Source organism: Rhinoraja longicauda, chromosome 4, assembly GCF_053455715.1.
Source record: "Rhinoraja longicauda isolate Sanriku21f chromosome 4, sRhiLon1.1, whole genome shotgun sequence".
Lineage (NCBI taxonomy): Eukaryota > Metazoa > Chordata > Chondrichthyes > Rajiformes > Arhynchobatidae > Rhinoraja > Rhinoraja longicauda.
Window position 1 is genome coordinate 75313834 of NC_135956.1, and position 21234 is coordinate 75335067.

The 21234-nt window shown below is 45.1% G+C and overlaps 1 protein-coding gene across 1 annotated transcript in view; it reads left to right on the forward strand.

Moving 5' to 3' along the window:
- Positions 1–21234, forward strand: part of LOC144593200 (piezo-type mechanosensitive ion channel component 2-like) — a 482240-nt gene that overhangs the window by 339218 nt on the left and 121788 nt on the right. Inside the window, exon 6 of the mRNA XM_078398688.1 lies at positions 20915–21119. Within this exon, the coding sequence (XP_078254814.1) occupies positions 20915–21119 (205 nt within the window). The remainder of the gene's footprint in view (positions 1–20914; positions 21120–21234) is intronic.

Here is a 21234-nt window from a genome sequence, read left to right on the forward strand (position 1 = left end):
TCACTGAGACAGTATACGGACTCGCCAGGTGTGGCGCTATTTCCAAGTCCCAGTTGTTATACGTAGGGTTCACAACCTGACCGTGAAGGCCTGTTGACGTTGCAGGGTTTGCCAGGCCAAGCGTAGCCATTGGTGTCCTCCTGCCGCTGCTCCACCGCTCTGTGCCGCTGCTGGCCGCGTCCGGTCCACATGTCAGGCCTCTTGGAACAGGGCCTGGTCCAGCCGAGCCCCAGGCTGCTGCGGGGCCTCCAGCGGCCCACACTACCATCGTGGCAATGCACTGCACTACCTCCCGCAGCCAGTCCGGTTACCGGCCCTCTGTGCCAACTCCCTCTTCGCCAGTCCTCGGGGCGGGCAGGGGCCGGGTTCAGTGGCTTCCTTATCCCGGTGAGTTCCCGGTTCCGTGGTGAGTCAGCCAGGTCTGCTGTCTGGACACGGCCACAAATCACCGGGAGACCTCCTCAAATGAATAGGAAAAACACAGAAACACCAGTCTAGAAGTTCAAAGACAAACACATAAAAACTAAAACAAAGGCCATTAGGTAGGTGCCTGTTGGTGGGAAAAAAACTGTCAAGGATCATTTTTTAAATTTCTGGCAGCCACTATCCTGCCTTCTTATTAAGCTAAGCGTATTAATACAGGAAATAAGGTTGGTATCATTAAGATATTTACAAATTACAAAATATGCCACAAAAATGCAGTTCGTGTGAATGGCAAGATTTAATGTTTTTGCAATTACTACAGCAATATTTTCAGTTGAAAGCCTCAGTATTAAATTCCTGGGTAGAGTGAAGAGACTCAACAAAGAGTGCAGTGTGTATTAGGCAGGTTACTTTATGCCTGCAGCTACCAGCTTTTTTTGATTGATAAAAGGGTCTAACATTGACGGGCGGCACAGTGGCGCAGCGGTAGAGTTGCTGCCTTACAGCGCCGGAGACCCGGGTTTGATCCTGACCACGGGTGTGTGGGTGCTGTCTGTACAGACTTTGTACGTTCTCCCTGTGATTTCTCGTGGATTTTTTCCGGGTGCTCCACTTTTGTCCCACATTCATATTTATATTTCATATTTCAGATACAGCGCGGAAACAGGCCTTTTCGGCCCAACATGTCCGCACCGCCCAGCGATCCCCGCACATTAACACTATCCTACACACACTAGGGACAATTGTTTACATTTACCCAGTCAATTAACCTACATACCTGTACGTCTTTGGAGTGTGGGAGGAAACCGAAGATCTCGGAGAAAACCCACGCAGGTCACGGGGAGAACGTACAAACTCCTTACTGTGCAGCACCCGTAGTCAGGATCGAACCTGAGTCTCCGGCGCTGCATTCGCTGTAAGGCAGCAACTCTACCGCTGCGCCACCGTGCCGCTGTCCAAAGACGTTCATGCTTGTAGGTTGACACAAATGCTGGGGTAATCAATTGGCATCTGTAATTTGTATATTGTCCCCAATGTGTAGGATAGTGATAGGGTACGGGATGATCAATGGTCGGCACAAACTCGGTGGGCCAAAGGGCCTGTTTCTGCGCTGTATCTCTAATGGCTACATTGATGGAACATGGCAAGATTTAATGAGAATGGAGTTGGACTCCATTGCACCAGATTCCAGACAGAATATGGATTTGGGATGAATCAATTATAGACATCTGTTCTTTCACTGTTCCTATAAGGAACCGTGTATAACCAAGACCCATTATAAAGAGGTCCGTAATAACGAAGGTAGACTGTATTTAGATTTTCCACCACCGTGGATGTGGATTAAAAAATATTATCTGGGGTTAAAAAGTGATCAGGTTCGTAGCGCAGGTATCACAAAATGCTGGAGTAACTCAGCGGGTCAGGCAGCATCTCAGGAGAGAAGGAATGGGTGACCTTTCGGGTCGAGACCCTTCTTCAGACTGATGTCAGGGGGGGTGGGACAACGAAAGGATATAGGTGGAGACAGGAAGACAGTGGGAGAACTGGGAAGGGGGAAGGGAAGAGAGGGACAGAGGAACTATCTAAAGTTAGAGAAGTCAATGTTCATATCGCTGAGCTGTAAGCTGCCCACGCGAAATATGAGGTGCTGTTCCTCCAATTTGCGGTGGGCCTCACTATGACACTGGAGGAGGCCCATGACAGAAAGGTCAGACTGGGAGTGGGAGGGGGAGTTGAAGTGCTCAGCCACCGGGAGATCAGGTTGGTTAAGACGGACTGAGCGAAGGTGTTGAGCGAAACGATCGCCGAGCCTGCGTTTGGTCTTGCTTCATATTCACAAAATGTTGGAGTAACTCGGCAGATCAGGCAGCATCACAGGAGAGAAGGAATGGGTGGCGTTTCGGGTCGAGACCCTTCTTCAGACTGATGTCAGGGGGGGCGGGACTGTGGTGCTAGTGCAAGCAGTAAATGAAGCAGTGAATATGTTTGTTTAGGTTATAAAAATAATTCCAAAGCATTTAATGGTGCTATGAACTCATTCTTTAACCTCCTCAAGCAAGCAGACAAATCCTTTGGCAAGGAAACTTGGCGTTGTTTCTCCATTGGGGGAAAAACACACTCAAACCTTTTAAAGCCTCACATTCTTTCTTCCACAAAGCTCTCCACATACTCTTAATGGTACCCAGGGATAGCAATAGTCTGTTGGATGAATCCCAATAAGAAGCAGGAGGAACTATTGCAGGAGGGCTGGAGGGTTCGTGGTGATTTAAAACTAAACCAGAAGATGCTGTAAATGTCCAGCAGTAGTTTTAGTTCAGTTTAGTTTAGATACAGCACAGAAACAGGTCCTTCAGCCCACCGAGTCCGCACCGACCACGCTCCCCACAAACTAACACTATGCTTCACACACCAGGGACAATTTACACTTGCACCGAGCCAATTAACCTACAAACCTGTACGTCTTTGGAATGTGGGAGGAAACTGAAAATCTTGGAGAAAACCCACGCAATCACAGAGAGAACATACAAACTCCTTACAGACAGCACCCGTAGTCGGGATCGAACCCGGGTCTCTGGCGCTGCAAGTGCTGTTAGGCAGCAACTCTGCCGCTGCGCCACCGTGCATAGTGTTATCAGTACTAGCAGTGCTACCATAGTTCTATCAGTACTAGCAGTGCTACCATAGTGCTATCAGTACTAGCAGTGCTACCATAGTGCTATCAGTACTAGCAGTGCTACCAAAGTGCTATCAGTACTAGCAGTGCTACCATAGTGCTGTCAGTACTAGCAGTGCTACCATAGTCCTATCAATACTAGCAGTGCTACCATAAGGCTATCAGTACTAGCAGTGCTACCATAGTGCTATCAGTACTAGCAGATAAAAATGCAGAAATTGTGTTTCAAATGTTAGGGTGACACGGTGGCAGAGCCAGTAGAGCTGCTGCCTCACAGCACTAGAGGCGGTTTCAATCCTGACCTCGGGAGCTGTCTGTGTGGAGTTTGCACGTTCTCGCTCTGACCACATAGGTTTCAATCGAAGGTAGACACAAAATGCTGCAGTAACTCAGCGGGTCAGGCAGCATCTCGGGAGAGAAGGAATGGGTGACGTTTCGGGTCGAGACCCTTCTTCAGACTGATGTCAGGGGAGGGAGCAGGACAAAGATAGGATGTAGTAGGAGACAGGAAGACTAGTGGGAGAACTGGGAAGGGGTGGGGAAAGAGAGGGACAGGGGAACTATCTGAAGTTTGTAGCTTAACTTCAGATAGTTCCTCTGTCCCTCTCTTTCCCCTCCCCCTTCCCAGTTCTCCCACTAGTCTTCCTAGTGCACCCTGACATCAGACTGAAGAAGGGTCTCGACCCAAAACGTCACCCATTCCTTCTCTCCCGAGATGCTGCCTGACCCGCTGAGTTACTCCAGCGTTTTAGGTCTACCTTCGATTTAAACCAGCATCTGCAGTTTTTTGTCCTACATAGGTTTCAATGGTTCAGTGGATCTTTATTTGTCACGTACGCAACTGAACAGTGAAATTATTTTTGCATATTTACACGTGTACCGCCGCCATGTTTTGGCGCCATTTCTACAGTCCAAGGTCCGGTCTGCCCACGTGCTTGGTCTACTGGAGCAGTTTACGATCCAAGTTAAGCCCCAGGCTCCTGCAGGGCATTCCTCTGTCCTCTTCAACCGGATCGGCCCACGAACTGACATCCCTCTCCTCGCCCGGCCATCTTTGTCTCCCAGGGACGCCTTCTGCAGCCGACCTTGAAGGCACTGAAGGCATTATCCCGGTTCACCCTCCCACTGACCAACTCCGGGTGCTCCAGTTTCCCCCCACGATCCAAAGATGTTCAGGTTTCCAGTTAATAACCTCGAAGGTATTTATTCACAAAATGCTGGAGTAACTCAGCAGGTCAGGCAGCATATCAGGAGAGAAGAAATGGGTGACGTTTCGGGTCGAGACCCTTCTTCAGTCTGAAGAAGAAGAGTCTAACTCAACCTGCTGAGTTACTCCAGCATTTTGTGAATAAATACCTTTGATTTGTACCAGCATCTGCAGTTATTTTCTTACACTAGTTAATAACCTCTGTCAATTGTCCTTTGTGTGTTGGTCGTGGATACGAAAATGATCTAATATAGAAATAATGTAAATGGGTAATCAGTGGCTGATGGGGCGAAGGGCCTGATTCCATGCTGTGTTTTTGAATCTATCAATTCAGTCAATTTGAAGAGGTGAATTTAGACTCATAGTGTGGCGGCTCCCAAGGGTCGGGCCATACCACTACTGACCCCTCGGCACGGAAATGGACCAGTCCAGGGGGGCGGTCCGGTACTACATATATAAGGACAAGGTTTTGGGCGCGAAGCCATTCCGGCAGACTCGACCCGTCTGATAACCGTGTAATAAACCATAACGCCCCAAAATACCCGGCTCCTTGCCTTTATTTCGGGCCTCTACCGACGCGCCACAATAGTGTCATAGAAACAGCACAAAAACAGGCCCTTCAGCCCATTGAGACCATGCTAACCATCAACCACCTATTTGCACGAATCCTACCCCAACCCATTTTATTCCCCACATATTCTCATCAATTCCTCCCACGTTCTACCGTTCACCTACACTTAGGGGCATTATATAGTGGAATTGGTGGAAGTCGGTGGGGATAATAGAATTGGATTAGTGTGAACGTGTTTGGTGGTCAGCATGGACACAGGGCAAATAGGGCCTATTTCCGTGTTGGTGAATCTCTGAGAGAAGGTGGAGCATTAATGGGTGCTGGAAAGGAGCTCTTTTGGAACTCCATGTTAATGAGGAGTGATAGAACAGGGAGTACAATTAAGTGAGGGAGCTTTCCATTAAGTGACATTGGAGAGTGAGTTTAAGGAGACTTCTTCTCTGGACTTGAAGCTGTTAAGAGCAGCAGAAAAAGTCCTGAAGTTTTACTTTTAGAGATAGAGTGTGAAAACCAGGCCCTTCGGCCCACCGAGTCCACACCGACAAACAACCACCCATACACTAGTTCCATCCCACACATTAGAGACAGTTTTGTACATAAACCAATTAACTGACAAACTTGCACATCTTTGGAATGTGGGAGGAAACCAGAGCACCTAGAGAAAACGCATACGGTCACTGGGAGAACGTAGAAACTTCATTCAGCACCTGTAGTCAGGATCTAACCTGGGTCTCTGGCACTGTAAGGCAACAACTTTACCGCTGTGCCACTGTGCTGCCCACTTCCAACATAATACCAGGATTCCAGGGTATAATTGTTCACGAAAATACACAATTACATAAAACATCTGTTATTTAAATTGATTATTTTTAGTGGCAAGAAAAATGAATCCAACGCTTGGAACGCAGTTTGGCGCAAAGCGGTTAAGATGTAGAAACAAGGAATTGTAGATGCCGGTTTACACAAAGGTACTGTAGTAACTCAGTGGGTCAGGCAGCATCTCTGGATAACATGGATAGGTGATGTTTTGGGTTGGGACTCTTTTGAAGGAAGGTCCCTACCTGAAACATCACCTATCCATGTACTCCAGAGATATTGCCTGACCCGATGAGTTACTCTGATACGTTGTGTCCTTTTATGGTGGTTATGATATTGGATAAATGTCTGTACAAGTCTCTAGACCATTGACCTGGAGAGAGGAGTTCATCTGCCCATTCCCCAACAACTCCCTTCACCTTCCTTCCCACATCTCCACTCCAACTCCCTTTCTACTCCCCCCACTGCCTTCCTGTGACACCCGGGGATTGTAAATTTGTAATTAAATAAATCTGGAATGAAAATCCACTATCGGTAATGAGTCTTCAGAGGTTGTTGAATCTTAACTGGTTCCACAGTTCATAGTGAATTAGCAGTCCAATAAGTTAACTTTGGGCCGCACGGTGGCGCAGCGACCCAGTTGCTGCCTTGCAGCGCTCCGATTTCTTCCCACACTCCAAAGACAGCAGATTTGTAGATTGACACAAAATGCTGGAGTAACTCGGCGGGACAGGCAGCATCTCTGGAGAGGAGGAATGGGTGACGTTTCAGGTCGAGACCATTCTTGATTGGCTTTGGTAAAAATTGGAAAATTGTCCCTAGTGTTAGCATATGGGGTGATCGCTGGTCAGTGTGGACTCTGTGGGCCGAAGGGCCTGTTTCTGCACTGGATCTCTAAATTAAAGACCCCCCTCTCATTGCACAGTTCCCATTTTAGACCAGCCTGTTCCTTTAGCGGCTCCTCAATGCACTAAAAAAAACATTCTGCAGAGACCGTTCCCTCCGTAACTCCCTGGTCCACTCGTCCCTTCCTACCCAAACCACCCCATCCCCGGGCACTTTCCCCAGCGACCGCAGGAGATGCAACACCTGTCCCTTTACCTCCCCCCTCAACTCCATCCAAGGACCCAAACAGTCTTTCCAGGTGAGACAGAGGTTCACCTGCACCTCTTCCAACCTCATCTATTGTATCCGCTGCTCTAGATGTCAACTTCTTTACATCGGCGAGACCAAACACAGGCTCGGCGATCGTTTCGCTCAACACCTTCGCTCAGTCCGCCTTAACCAACGTGATCTCCCAGTGGCTGAGCACTTCAATCCCCTTCCCACTCCCAGACTGACCTTTCTGTCATGGGCCTTCTCCAGTGCCATAGTGAGGCTCACCGGAAATTGGAGGAACAGCACCTCATATTTCGCTTGGGCAGCTTGCAGCCCAGCGGTATGAACATTGACCTCCAACTTTAGATAGTTCCTCTGTCCCTCTCTTCCCCTCCCCCTTCCCAGATCTCCCTTTATCTTCCTGTCTCCACCTATATCCTTCCTTTGTCCCGCCCCCCTGACATCAGTCTGAAGAAGGGTCTCGACTCGAAAGGTCACCCATTCCTTCTCTCCTGAGATGCTGCCTGACCTGCTGAGTTACTCCAGCATTTTGTGATTAAAAAAAACATCTTGTACATCCTCCAGGAATTTATCATGCACTGTTTTGAATTATTATTTTATTTTAGCAGGTCCATAAATAGATTAAAATCACTCATTGTTGCTTTGGTAACTTTTATACATATTGTAGCGACCATAGAGAGTGGTCCTAGATGTTGAACCCTCAGATTGGCCAGCAGGGTCACGTGTGGGTGCGACCGTAGGGATTGGTCCAGGGAGTGAGACCGCTGATTGGACAGCGTCGTCACGTGTGGTTTTGACGCCCAAAGCAGTCAGTTGAGAGACTCCATCGAAGTGAACAGTTAGTTTTAATGGTTGTCTGCAATCTCGTTATGTAAACTTTGTGATCGAATATTGCTGTCGCAATAAACTTCTTCAACAAAGAACGAGCCTCCAGACTCGCCATGATATATCCTTAACCTCCTTTCTAAAATAAAGTGCATGTAAATGTGTAGAATATTCTACTGGACCCACTTGGATTGAACTAAAGGCAATACCTAATGTCTTAAACTTAGGACCTCATCATTACCCATGCCTTTTAACTGTTTAGTTTGTCTGAACCTCAATTTTATTTAAATGTAGTTTAGTTTAGTAAAACAGCATGGAAACAGGCCCTTTGGCCCACTGAGTGCACCAACCATCATTCACCAGTTGTGTTAACCCAGTTTTGTATCTTACACCCTAGGGGCTATTTACAGAAGCCAATTAACCTAGAATTAACCTGCACATCTTTGGAATGTGGGAGGAAACCGGATCTCCCAGAGAAAACCCTATGCAGTCTAAGGGAGAACGTACAAACTCTGTACAGACAGCACCTGTAGTCAGGATTAAACCCAGGTCCCTAACGTTGTACGGCAACAAGGCTACCAATGCACCACTGTGCTTTGCTGTTTCATGTAATTCTCTGTCATTTTATTCATCCCCAAATTTATCACTTCTCATTGCTCCCCATTAGGATTTATGTGACATCTATCCACCCAATCCACCCAAATCTTTAGAAGGGAGATGGGAAGGAATTTCTTTAGTCAGAGGGTGGTGAATCTGTGGAATTCATTGCAACAGAACGCAGTGGAGGCCCAAGTCCATGGATATTTTTAAGGCAGAGATTGACAGATTCTTGATTAGTACGGGTGTCATGGGTTACGGGGAGAAGGCAGAAGAGAGAGTGGAAGATAGATCAGCCATGATTGAATGGCAGAGTAAACTTGATGGGCCGAATGGCTGAATTCTGCTCCTATAACATGAACGTGAACAATGTATGAACTAATTTATTTCCAGTCCGTCAGTCTGAAGAAGGGTCTTGATCCGAAACGTCACCAATTCCTTCTCTCCCGAGATGCTGCTTGACCCGCTGATTTACTCCAGCATTTTGTGTCTACCTTCAATTTATTCCCTGACGTTGCTTATAGTCTGCATTTAGCTATGTTCATCTTGTTCTTTGTCTGCTGGGTTCAGAAACGTTTGGACAATCCTCTGTGGTTCTTTCCCACCTAAACATTGAGTGACTGATGTTGGGACATTCACAGTAAAATGGAGTTTCTCACTCCAGTGGCCAGTTGTACCGAATATTGATGTGGGTGAAGTCATTTAGCATTTCTCTTGTTCAATAAAGAACATTCGAGCGCCATAAATTCACACAGTGCGGAAACAAACCCTTCGGTTCAACTTCTCCATGCGACCAAAATGCCCCACCTAAACTAGTCCCATTAGCCTGCATTTCACCCCTCAGCCTACTGCGCTCCGGGGATTAAAGCCCTAACTTGCCCAACCTTTCCCTATAGCGCAAGCCCTCGAGTCCCGGTAACACCCTCATAAATCCTCTCATGCACTCTTTCCAGATTAATGACATCCTTCCTACAATAGGGCGAGCAGAACTGAACACGATACTGCAAATGCGGCCTCACCGATGTCCGGTATAACATTAATATGAACTTGCTATAGCAATCCATCTCTGACCATCCCTTCCAATATAATAGTAACATTTTTCTTGGATCTAAGATTTGTGCAATGGAAACATGCAATATCCAGTGGCCAGCTAATAAAGCCAAAGAAAACTATTGTGTTTAAACTGTATAGATTACATTTGCTACTGAACTAATCTGCTTCCACCCACTTTATGTCAATTCTACAGTCGAGGATTATGGAGCAAGTACATGGCGCTAGTCCAGACAGATTTGGTTTAATGCAAGCTTACCACTTAAAGCAAGTCACTGGTACCATGGACATCACTCTGGGCTATGAACCAGTATTACAATATCCATTTTAATATGATGAAATTTTTTTGTTTGGAACTCAGACAGCAACTCATCAAACAGCTTTGTTTTTCTTTAAAAAGCAACAATCTGTGTTTATCTCTTCAATGTCAGAACAATGGTTACTAAATGTGCAGGTTTGCTTTCCATAATAAGGTATAATTTAAGGGACTTCTTGTGCTACAACGCCATTGGGAAATGTTGTACCCATGATGGAATAATAACACTTAGCCCTTGATATTTTTTCCGTCCAATTAATGAAAATATTAAAGATAGACACAAAGTGCTGAAGTAACTCAACGGGTCAGACAGCATCTCTGGAGAAAAGGAATAGGTATTTCGGGGCGGAACCGTTCTTCAGACTCAAGACTTTGTGACTTCAAGACATTGAGACTTTCAGACTTTGTGTCCATCTTCGGTATAAACCAGCATCTGCAGTTCCTTCCTACACATAATGTAAATATTACATGGAGCAAACTTAAAGTTTCCTGATTCCTAATCATGGGACAGGAAAAATTTAGAGGGATCTGGGCCAAACGCGGCAAAGGTATGACTAGCGTAGATGGGGCAAATTGGTGGGCATATTGGTAAGCACTGGCAAGTGGGTCGATGGGCATATTTTTGGGTTGCGTGACTCAGGAGGACTCTAGAAGGATGAAGGGGAACTTCATTGAAACTTACTGAATAGTGAAAGGCCTGGATAAAGTGGATGTGGAGAGGATCTTTCCACTAGTGGGTGAGTCTAGGACCAGAGGGCATCGCCTCAGAATAAAAGGACGTACCTTTAGGAAGGAGATGAGAAGGAACTTCTTTAGTCAGAAGGTGGGGTATCTGTGGAATTCATTGCCACAGACGGCTGTGGAGGCCAAGTCGATGGATATTTTTAAGGCGGAGAATGACAGATTCTTGTTTAGTCCTGGTGTCCGGAGTTATGGGGAGAAGGCAGAAGAATGGGGTTGAGCGGGAAAGATAGATCAGCCATGATTGAATGGCGGAGTAGACTTGATGGACCAAATGGCCTAATTCTGTGCCTCTGACTTATGATTGAATGGCGGAGTAGACTTGATGGGCCGAATGGCCTAATTCTTTGCCTATGACTTATGAACATGATAATTCCATCTCAATATTAGTGTTTTGTCTTTTAGAGCAGTAGTCACTGTCCAACCTACATTCCCACCTGTGTGCAAAGGCGCTAAAAATGATAGAGAACAGGGCGATTAGTTGGCTTTAGTGTAACAACACGATGCCTTTAACATTGACTTAGTCCGCTGTCACTCACATCCTTGGCAGAAGCAGAGTTTCCACACTAGAAGCCAACTTTGGTTTGGAAAATGTGAACTGATACCAAACAGGATTAGCACTCAGTTCCAGCAAATCCTGACCAAATCAGTCATTTCATTTTTCCTTCCAAACTGTGTAATCCTATAGTACCTAGCGTTCAGAACTGGACTCATTTAGAGTCATAAAGTCATGTGTCAAAACAGCGTTGGCCCAACTTGCCCACACTGACCAACATGTCTCATCTACATGAGTCCCACCTGCCTGCATTTGGCCTATATCCTTCTAAACCTGTCCTATCCATGCACCTGCCTAAATGTTTATTAAATGCTGTGACAGTCCCTGCCTCAACTACCTCATTCAGCTGCTCATTCCATATACCCACCACACATTGTGTGAAAAGGTTACACCTCAGGTTCATATTAATTTTTTCCCCCTCACCTTAAACCTATGTCATCTGGTTCTATTCTGGGCAAGGGACTTCATTTGCCCCATTTACTCCTCTCGTGATTTTGTTCACCTCAAAAGATCACCCCCCTTCCTCGTGCGCTCCAAGGAGTAAAGTCCTATTCTGCTCAACCTCCCCCTAGGAGGTTGAGGCTCAGGCCTTTGAATTCTGGTAATATCCTCGCAAATTTTCTCTGCACCCTTTCCAGCTTGAATCACTTAATGATGTGATTTGCGGTGGCAAAGCTACAAGCTTTGAATATATAGAAACCAATTGTAGTTTTAGGATCTTCAGTTGAGTGCATTTATGTACAGGCATCCAACATCCTAATAAGTAAATAATCGCCCGTTGTTACTGCCTGTCCTCATTCCATCAAGTAGTTATTAAGGTGTAAGTGGCACAACTTGTAGAGCATCTGCCTCACAGCACCTGAGACCCTGGTTCGATCCTGACCTCGGGTGTTGTCTGTGTGGAGTTTGCATACTCTCTCTGTGACCATGTGCATTTCCTAGTGTGAACAGTTGATCGATGATCGGCTTAGACTCTGGGCCAAAGGACCTGTCTCCATGCCGTATCTCTAAACTAAACTAAACTAAACTAAGGTCTATTACTTACTAAACACAAGTGGCACTCCACTGAATCAGTTTGACTATTCTGCCATCCAGTGGATTTGATTAGTACATGTATTATTTGGGAACAACGCTACCAAGTCAGCATATAATGCTTTCTCCCAAGGAAATGAAGCAAAGAATGACATTTCATTTTCCTTCCTTTTCCACTTTATTCTCTAAAACAAGATACACGGTAGATTTTGTGAGTTCTGGTGCAGATCGTGGCTCAAAGGAGCATGAATTGGAAAATCAAGAATGGATTCTGATGTGTGATTCACGGTCTCTCAATTTTCCAGTTTAGACTTTAGACTTTAAAGATACAAGCGCCGAAACAGGCCCTTCAGCCCACCGAGTCCGTGCCATTCAGTGGTATGCTAGCACTATCCTACACATCAGGGACAATTTTCAATTTTCCCAAAGCCAATTAACCAACAAACTTGTACGTCTTTGGAGTGTGGGAGGAAACTGGAGCACCTGGAGAAAACCCACGTGGTCAAAGGGAGAATGAACAAACGGCATATAGACAGCACCTGTAGTCAGGATCGAATCCGGGTCTCTGGCACTGTGAGGCAGCAACTCTACCGCTGTGCTGCTGTTATTTTTTCACTCTTTGCAGGATCCTGGTTAAGTTGCCTCTGGGATATGTTATACTGTTTGAGCTCAAACACTTCTCCAACTTGGTGGCTGCTCTGGACACCATGGTCGAACTTCAGTTCACAGCCATAGATTACCCATCTCGAAGATTGTCACTTGCATCAGAAGACTTAAAGTCCCATGTCTTCTCTTTTAGAAAAGTGTGAACTGAATATAAATTTGGCTGGGCTCTTTATAATCCTGAAGGGAGTAAATGGTATCCATACAACCAATTAGTTGGCCAAATTAGTGGGCGGCACAGAGTTGGTGCCTTGCAGCGCCAGAGACCCAGGTTCGATCCTGACTATGGGTGCTGTCGGCATAGAGTTTGTCCACCCTCCCTCTGACTGCGTGGGTTTTCTCCAGGTGCTCTGGTTTCCTCCCACACTCCAAAGATGTAGGTTAATTGGCTGCTGTAAATTGTAAATTGTTCCTCGTGTGTAAGATAATGTTTGTGTCCGGGGATCGCTGGTCGGTGTGGATTCGATGGGTCGAAGAGCCTGTTTCCATGCTGTACCTCTAAATTGAACTAAACTAAACTAAATGGGCTCCTTCAATATCATAAGGAAAAGGGGAAAGGCAGTAGGATGATAATCAGCAGCAGAGTTGCTGCTTTACTGTGCCAGAGACCTTTGTTGTACTGAAGTTGGAAATTAGCCTTCATTTGTCAGAGCAATAAAGAAATAAATACTAATTGTAATTTCACTGAAGCAAGGTACATATTGGATTTTTTCAGAAACAAATATTTTCATTTAAATACACTGGGAAGCACAGTGGTGTAGTGGTAGAGTTGCTATCCTACAGCACCTGAGACCCTGGTTACATCCTGACTACAGATACTGTCTGTGCGGAGTTTGTACGTTCTCCCAGTAAACCTGTGGGTATCCTCCAGGTGCTCTGGTTTCCTCCCATATTCCTAAAACAAATGTAATTGCCTTTTGTAAATTGTCCCTAGTGTGTCGGATAGAAGTAGTGTACAGGTGATCACTGGTTGGCGTGGACTCGGGGAGCTGAAGTGCCTGTCTCCACGCTGACTTTAAACACTGACTCTTCAGTGATGTTTTGTCAATGGAAGGATAGGGTGCAACAGAGAGAGACCATTCCTTTTAACCAGTTTGCAAGAATGTTGTGATTGATCCTTTTAATGAATCTTCGTCAAGGCATCAGATGAATGAGTTACCATCTCACTTTACCTCATGAAAGAATCAATTCAGCACTTGCCATGCAGTCTATGTCTATAGAGTAAATATTGTTGAAGTGTGTCTCTCCGAACTGTTTATATCAACACTTTGAATTGCAATAGTATTTGTTTTACCTCTTCTTGCCAGGATCCACACAAACTGCTGAATACAGGAAATAATAAGCTGTTAAAAAATACGCCAAAGGAATTATTCAGTTTAGTTTAGTTTAGAGTTAGAGTGCGGACCAGGCTCTTCAGCCCACCGAGTCCACGCCGACCAGCGATCCCTGTTCACTAGTACTATCCTACACAATAAGGATAATTTACAATCTTTTGTAAAGTCAATTAACCTCGAAACCTGTGCGTCTTTTTGGAGTATGGGAGGAAACCGGAGCACATGGAGAAAACCCACGTGATCACGGGGAGAACATACAAACTCCGTACAGACAGCACCTGCAATCAGGATCGAACTGTTGCCCTGTTAGGCAGCAACTCTACCGCTGCGCAACCATGCCACCGTGATGAACATGATAATTGACCAATAACTTTAGAATTATGGTGAGCGACTTTTAAGGATTAAATGTCCAAGCAATCAGCAAATAAGATGAATTGTATTGCAAAATTGTTCACAGATTACTAACTTAGTTCGGTTTTGCCACAGTAATTTCACATTAACTGCAGAGCAATTATAAGCTTACAGCTAAGTTCAGTTTTGTTAAATTACATAGACAGATAAGATTAATTTCAGAGCTAATTCTAGAGTGTTGAAAGTCAATCGCAGGAAGGAATCAGGCTTTTTCCATGAAATTCATACCCATGTCATTTATATAGAAGACATAATTTAAATGACCTTGTCATTATGAATAATATTTGCAAAACTGCAGGTACATAGTGTGATATATTCCCATGCTAAATCATTCACTGGATTTTTATGTTAGTGACAAATCTGAGAATTCCTTCAGTTATCCAGTTGTTTCAGTAATAATCGATCATTTAAAATCAATATTGATAAAAATTGTAATTGAGTGCCAGAGTGGGGCCACAGGCAAACTGGTAGAACAGCACCTCAACTGGTCAGCCTGCAACTTAACATTGAATTCTACAATTTTAAATAACAACCCCCCCCTTCCCTTCTGATCCAGCCAAGTCTTTCCACACACCTATCTTTCCACTTCAACTGCACCCAGGTCTTTTCCCCTCTATCTCCTCCTCTTTCTCTTCATCCGGCCCTGCTCCATCTAGGACCCTGATTTCTCCCCCCCCCCCACCCCCCCCCCCCCCCCCCACCCCATTCCCATCCATCCAACTTGGCCCACACGATCTCCCGGTTGCCAAACATTTTAACTCCCCTTCCCATTCCCACAGTGACCTTTCTGTCCTGGGCCTCCTCCACTGTTAGAGTGAGGCCACACGCAGATTGGAGGAACAGCACCTCATATTTTGCTTGGGCAGCTTACAACCCAGTGGTATGAATGTTGATTCTTCTAATTTCAACCAAGTCCTGCATTACCTGCCCTTTCCTCTCTCCCCACCCTAGTGCTCCTACCCGATTCAATGTTTGCATCCTTGTATCCCTCTTGTTTTCACACCGTCCCCAGCCAACAATGGACCATTGTGGGCTCCACCCTTCCTGAGGTTATCTGTGGCTGGCCCTGATTTGTTCTGGCCTTTTCTCACTTCCAATCTATTCCCCCCCCCCCCCCCCCCCTCCATCTCTACTTTCAATCTGAAGAAAGGTTCTGACCCGAAACGTCATCTAATTTTCTCCAGAGATGCAGCCTGACCCGCTGAGTTACACCCGCATTCTACGTCTATCTGTGGTATAAACCAGCCTCTGCAATTCCTTCCGACACATTTCGATCCTCATCTTCCTGTCTTATCAGATTCCATCATCTCTGTCTTTTCCACTAACTACCTCCAGCCTTTCTGACCATCCCCATCCCTCTCTCACCCCTTCCCCCTCACCCCATCCCTCTCTCACCCCATCCCTCTCTCACCCCTTCCCCCTCACCTCTTTCTACCAACTAGATATATTCACTCCAGAATGAATAAAGGTCTTTAGACTTTAGACTTTAGAGATACAGCGTGGCAACAGACCATTCAGCCAGCCCTGCGAGTCCACACTGACTAGCGATCACCCCATACAGCAACACTATCCTACGCACTAGGGACAATATACAATTTTACTGAAGGCAAATACCCTACAAACCCGCACGCATTATGATTGCAGAAGGAAACTGGAGCACTCAGAGAAAACCCACGCGGTCACAGGGAGAACATACAAACTCCGTACACACAGCACCCGTAGTCAGGATTGAACCCAGTTCTCTGGCGCTGTGATGGCAGCAACACTATCGCTGCGCCACTGTGCCAACCCTAAGCACCCCTCCCCCGCTATGCCACTGTGCCACCACTGAGCTCCACTCCTGACCTGAAACATGATCTGTCCATTTCACTCCACAGATGCTGCCAAGGTCCGCCAGCATTTTGGTTTCTTTTTGCCCTAACAAGATTTTTTTTTTAACTTCGTCTGACATTTTGTAGTCATGGTAACAGGACTTATAGAAAAACTCCACAGAGTGCAGCTGATCTCAATTACTCATTTGTACATTTCTGTTTTTTCACTAAACATTAGATGTAGGGAATGTCAGTCAAGGTGCCATTATATCCATAGAGAGCCACTGAACCACTTTCCATGTGTGCAATCTCGTGAAATTGCTGTAGACAATTGGAATAACTCTGAAGAAATCTCTTAAGAAAATATCAAGCTTAAGGCTGAAATTTTTGGATGACGAGAATCTTTTAACGACTGTTCATCAAGCCCTGTTTATGAAACAAACGTTTGCTCGCTTTGCTGTACAAAAATACATGGATGCAATATTGATTTATCATTATCAAATTTATTCTATAATTTTGAGAAAGTTGCTCCTCAAAAATCATCGGGAGGGAGTTTTCTCAGGTTTATTTGTTTTGTTAATTGTTATCTGTGTATTGTGTTTAAAGGCCTGTTATGCTGCTGCAAGTAAGGATTTCACTGTTCCATTGTGAGCACATATACAACAATTAAATACTTCCTTACCCCAACCCAAAGCACAACCAGTCTGAAGGGTACTGACCCAAAACATCACCTATCCATGTTCTTCAGAGGTGCTGCCTTACCTGCTGAGTTACTCCAGCACTTTTTGTGTCTTTCTTAACAATTAAACACACTTGACTTTTAAAAAATTTGGACAGGTACATGGATAGGATAGGTTTAGAGGAATACTAGACCAAGTGGACCCGTTGGGCCCAGACCTCTCCTGCATTGGTGCAGCACCCTCTCTTCCCCACCCCCTCCCCTCCCCCTCCCCTCCCCCTCCCCTCCCCACTTCCCCTTCCCCCTCTCCATCCCCCTCAACCCCCCTTTTCCATCTTCCTGCCCCCTCCCTCCACCTCCCTCCGCCCTCCCTAGGAGATAGATTTAAACTTTAAAATGTGAATAACAAAAAATATAACACCGATTTCAATAAAACTACTTGCTTTACCATTAAAGCGATGACAGTGAGTAAGGTGGGCCTAAAATTGTCAACCTATCGTGTACCGTTTTGGCTGTAGTTCGATCACAAATAAACAAACAAACGAGAGTTTTAGTATATAGATGGGCCAAATGCAGGCAGGTGGGACGAGTGTAGATGGAGCATGTTGGACGGCATGGGTAAGTTGGGCCGAAGGGCGCGTTTCCACGCTGTAAGACTGTATAACGCGTGACTCTCATTCCTGATCATCGATGTCCTGTCACAAACTGTATAAAGAATCGCTAATGTTGCTTAAAGAATCGCCAATGTTCTCACTCCAGAAATTCAGCTCCATTGGCTTTTATTGAGCCAAGTGTAGGAAGAAAAGTCAACTTGCAGGAAACAAGTTCTTCTTTATGTTTATTTATAAAGATTATTTTTCAACTTGACTACCTTTCTGAAGTCAACGGAACTGAATTTCGAAGGTCACTCTCGAACTGCTAACATTCAAGGGTAAACGTAACCTTATTTGCCCGTTGGCCAGGGAATGGTTGCGTTGAACATCACTAACTTCCGTGCCAACACCCGTGGCCTTTCTCTATGTATAGATCTTGATAGTGATGGTCAACCAGCAACATGAAATAGTTTGCGGTGTGAATTATTGGAGTCTGCTTACACATTCCCCCAGCATTCACACAGGTTGTTGGAGGGAACTGTGTCTTTGACCTGGATGAACATAGAAACATAGAAACATTAAAAAAAATAGGTGCCATGCACCTGCCCACTCACCCAGCCCATCCAAGTCACCCTGCATGCTCCTCACTGCTCACACTGCCACCCAGCTTTGTGTTATCCGCATACTTGGAGATGTAACATTTAAGTGTCGTCCGCAAACTTGGAGATATTACATTTATAGACAATAGACAATAGACAATAGGTGCAGGAGGAGGCCATTCGGCCCTTCGAGCCAGCACCGCCATTCAATGTGATCATTGCTGATCATTCTCAATCACTACCCCGTTCCTGCCTTCTCCCCATACCCCCTGACTCCGCTATCCTTAAGAGCTCTATCTAGCTCTCTCTTGAATGCATTCAGAGAATTGGCCTCCACTGCCTTCTGAGGCAGAGAATTCCACAGATTCACAACTCTCTGACTGAAAATGTTTTTCCTCATCTCAGTTCTAAATGGCCTACCCCTTACTCTTAAACTGTGGCCCCTTGTTCTGGACTCCCCCAATATTGGGAACATGTTTCCTGCCTCTAACGTGTCCAACCCCTTAATAATCTTATACGTTTCGATAAGATCTCCTCTCATCCTTCTAAATTCCAGTGTATACAAGCCTAGTCGCTCCAGTCTTTCATCTTATGATGGGCAGCACACCAAAGAAATCTCGCAGAGTAGTAGTGAGTTTCTCAAACAAGTCGCTTTATTTAAGACCTCCACGATATACACTGAGAAACACTCTGAGAACCCAAAGTGATTGCACTCACAGTATTTTCAAATTTTTCATGTGGATATCATATCATATCATATATATACAGCCGGAAACAGGCCTTTTCGGCCCTCCAAGTCCGTGCCGCCCAGTGATCCCCGTACATTAACACTATCCTACACCCACTAGGGACAATTTTTACATTTTACCCAGCCAATTAACCTACATACCTGTATGTCTTTGGAGTGTGGGAGGAAACCGAAGATCTCGGAGAAAACCCACGCAGGTCACGGGGAGAACGTACAAACTCCTTACAGTGCAGCACCCGTAGTCAGGATCGAACCTGAGTCTCCGGTGCTGCATTCACTGTAAAGCAGCAACTCTACCGCTGCGCTACCGTACCATTAGAAGGATGAGGGGGGATCTTATTGAAACATATAGGATAATTAGGGGATTGGACACATTAGAGGCAGAAAACATGTTCCCAATGTTGGGGGAGTCCAGAACAAGGGGCCACAGTTTAAGAATAAGGGGTAGGCCATTTAGAATGGAGATGAGGAAGAACTTTTTCAGTCAGAGAGTGGTGAAGGTGTGGAATTCTCTGCCTCAGAAGGCAGTGGAGGCCAGTTCGTTGGATGCTTTCAAGAGAGAGCTGGATAGAGCTCTTAAGGATAGCAGAGTGAGGGGGTATGGGGAGAAGGCAGGAACGGGGTACTGATTGAGAGTGATCAGCCATGATCGCATTGAATGGCGGTGCTGGCTCGAAGGGCTGAATGGCCTACTCCTGCACCTATTGTCTATTGTCTATTGTCTATTGTCTATTACATTTTTGAAATAATTCATCAGTAATCAATGTCCCTTTGTAGCCTTTTATCCCTGCTTTTGCCCAGAGTTATCTTTAACCTTCTATTTCCTGTTATTTGAAAAACCATTCTACTGACAAATGGGTGTAATAAAGGACACCACTATTTCCTGATCATTTTTATAGCCCTCGGCATGATTTACAACCTCCTATATTTATTTTTACTCCAGATAGCTATGTCTTGAAATCTAAACATTTCGTAAATCTATATATTGCCTCTTCTAACGTGATTTTTGAGTTCCCTTCACTATGTTGGCCTCTTTTCTTACCGTGCTTCCCCACTATTTAAGCTCTTGGGTTAAACAGATTATAAACGGCTCGTCTTTCTTATAATGTTTAGAATTTCTTACATTACAGGTGTGCTACCAAAAGGGTGAGTGATACCAGCAAGGAATTGAAACTAATAATATTTTTACTTTACACAAAATGAAGGCAATGAAGTCAATTATTTCAGCCGACATAGCTGAAATCAGCTGTGTGAGCTCAGCTGGGAGTTCATAAGTTAAAGGAGCAGAATCAGGCCATTCGGCCCATCAAAGCTACTCCGCCATTCAAACATGGCTGATTTATCTTTCCCACTCAACCTCATTCTCCTGCCTTCTCCCCATAACCCCCGACACCTTTACTAATCAAGAATCTATCAATCTTCGTCTTAAAAATATCCATTGACAGCCTTAACAGCTGTCTGTGGCAATGAATTTCACAGATTCAGCACTCTCTGACTAAACATTCCTCCTCGTCTCCATTCTAAAGGTACATCCTTATATTCCACGGCTATAGCCTCTGGTCCTAGACTCTCCCACTAGTGCAAACATCCTCTCCACATCCACTTTACCCAGGCCTTTCACTATTTAGTAATTTTCAATGAGTTCCCCCCTCATCCTTCCAAACTCCAGCGAGTACAGGCCCAGTGCCCTCAAACGCTTCTCATATGTCAACCTACTCATTCCTGGGATCATTCATGAAAGCTGCTCTGGACCCTCAACAACGCCAGCACATCCTTCCTCAGGTAGAGAGAGATGAATTTTTTAAAGGTTGGATATGCAAGATGCTGGAATTGTAAATAAAACACAAAGTACTGGAGGAACTCAGGAAGTCAGTCAGTATCCACGGAGGGGCTGGACAGGTGACGTTTCAGGTCAGACTGGAGAAGGGTCCTGATCTGAAATGTCCGCCGTCCATTCCCTCCCCGGATGCTCCCTGATCCGCTGAGTTCCTCCGGCATTTTGTGTTCTGCTCGATCTATAGAACTTTGTGCTTGGCAAGGTTTAGTTCCACGCTGCACAAACTGAAACTTAAACCGTGATTAGAGCCCTGGGAATTGGAACAATTAGAAATGGCTGTAGTTGACCAAAATAATCCCCTTCTTCTTCTAGGAAGAAGGAAAGCTTGAACTCGATGAAGCGTTAATTTATGAGGAAGATTTTGAGGTCACAAACATGGCGGAAGAAATGGAAGGAGGAACTCGGCAAAATGTTCTTCGCAGGATAGCAGCATACGCATCATCATTAAAAGAATTTATCGGCAATATTATAAAAACCACTGGAAAAGTAGTTGTCACCATTTTACTTGGTTTAACAGGTTTGTATACGTTGGATTCGAGCCTTGTGGTGTTTGTAAACAAATATTTCTTTTAATTCTTTTGCATTTTAAACATGTAATGAATGTAGATTTTCAGAAGTACATAACTGATTAA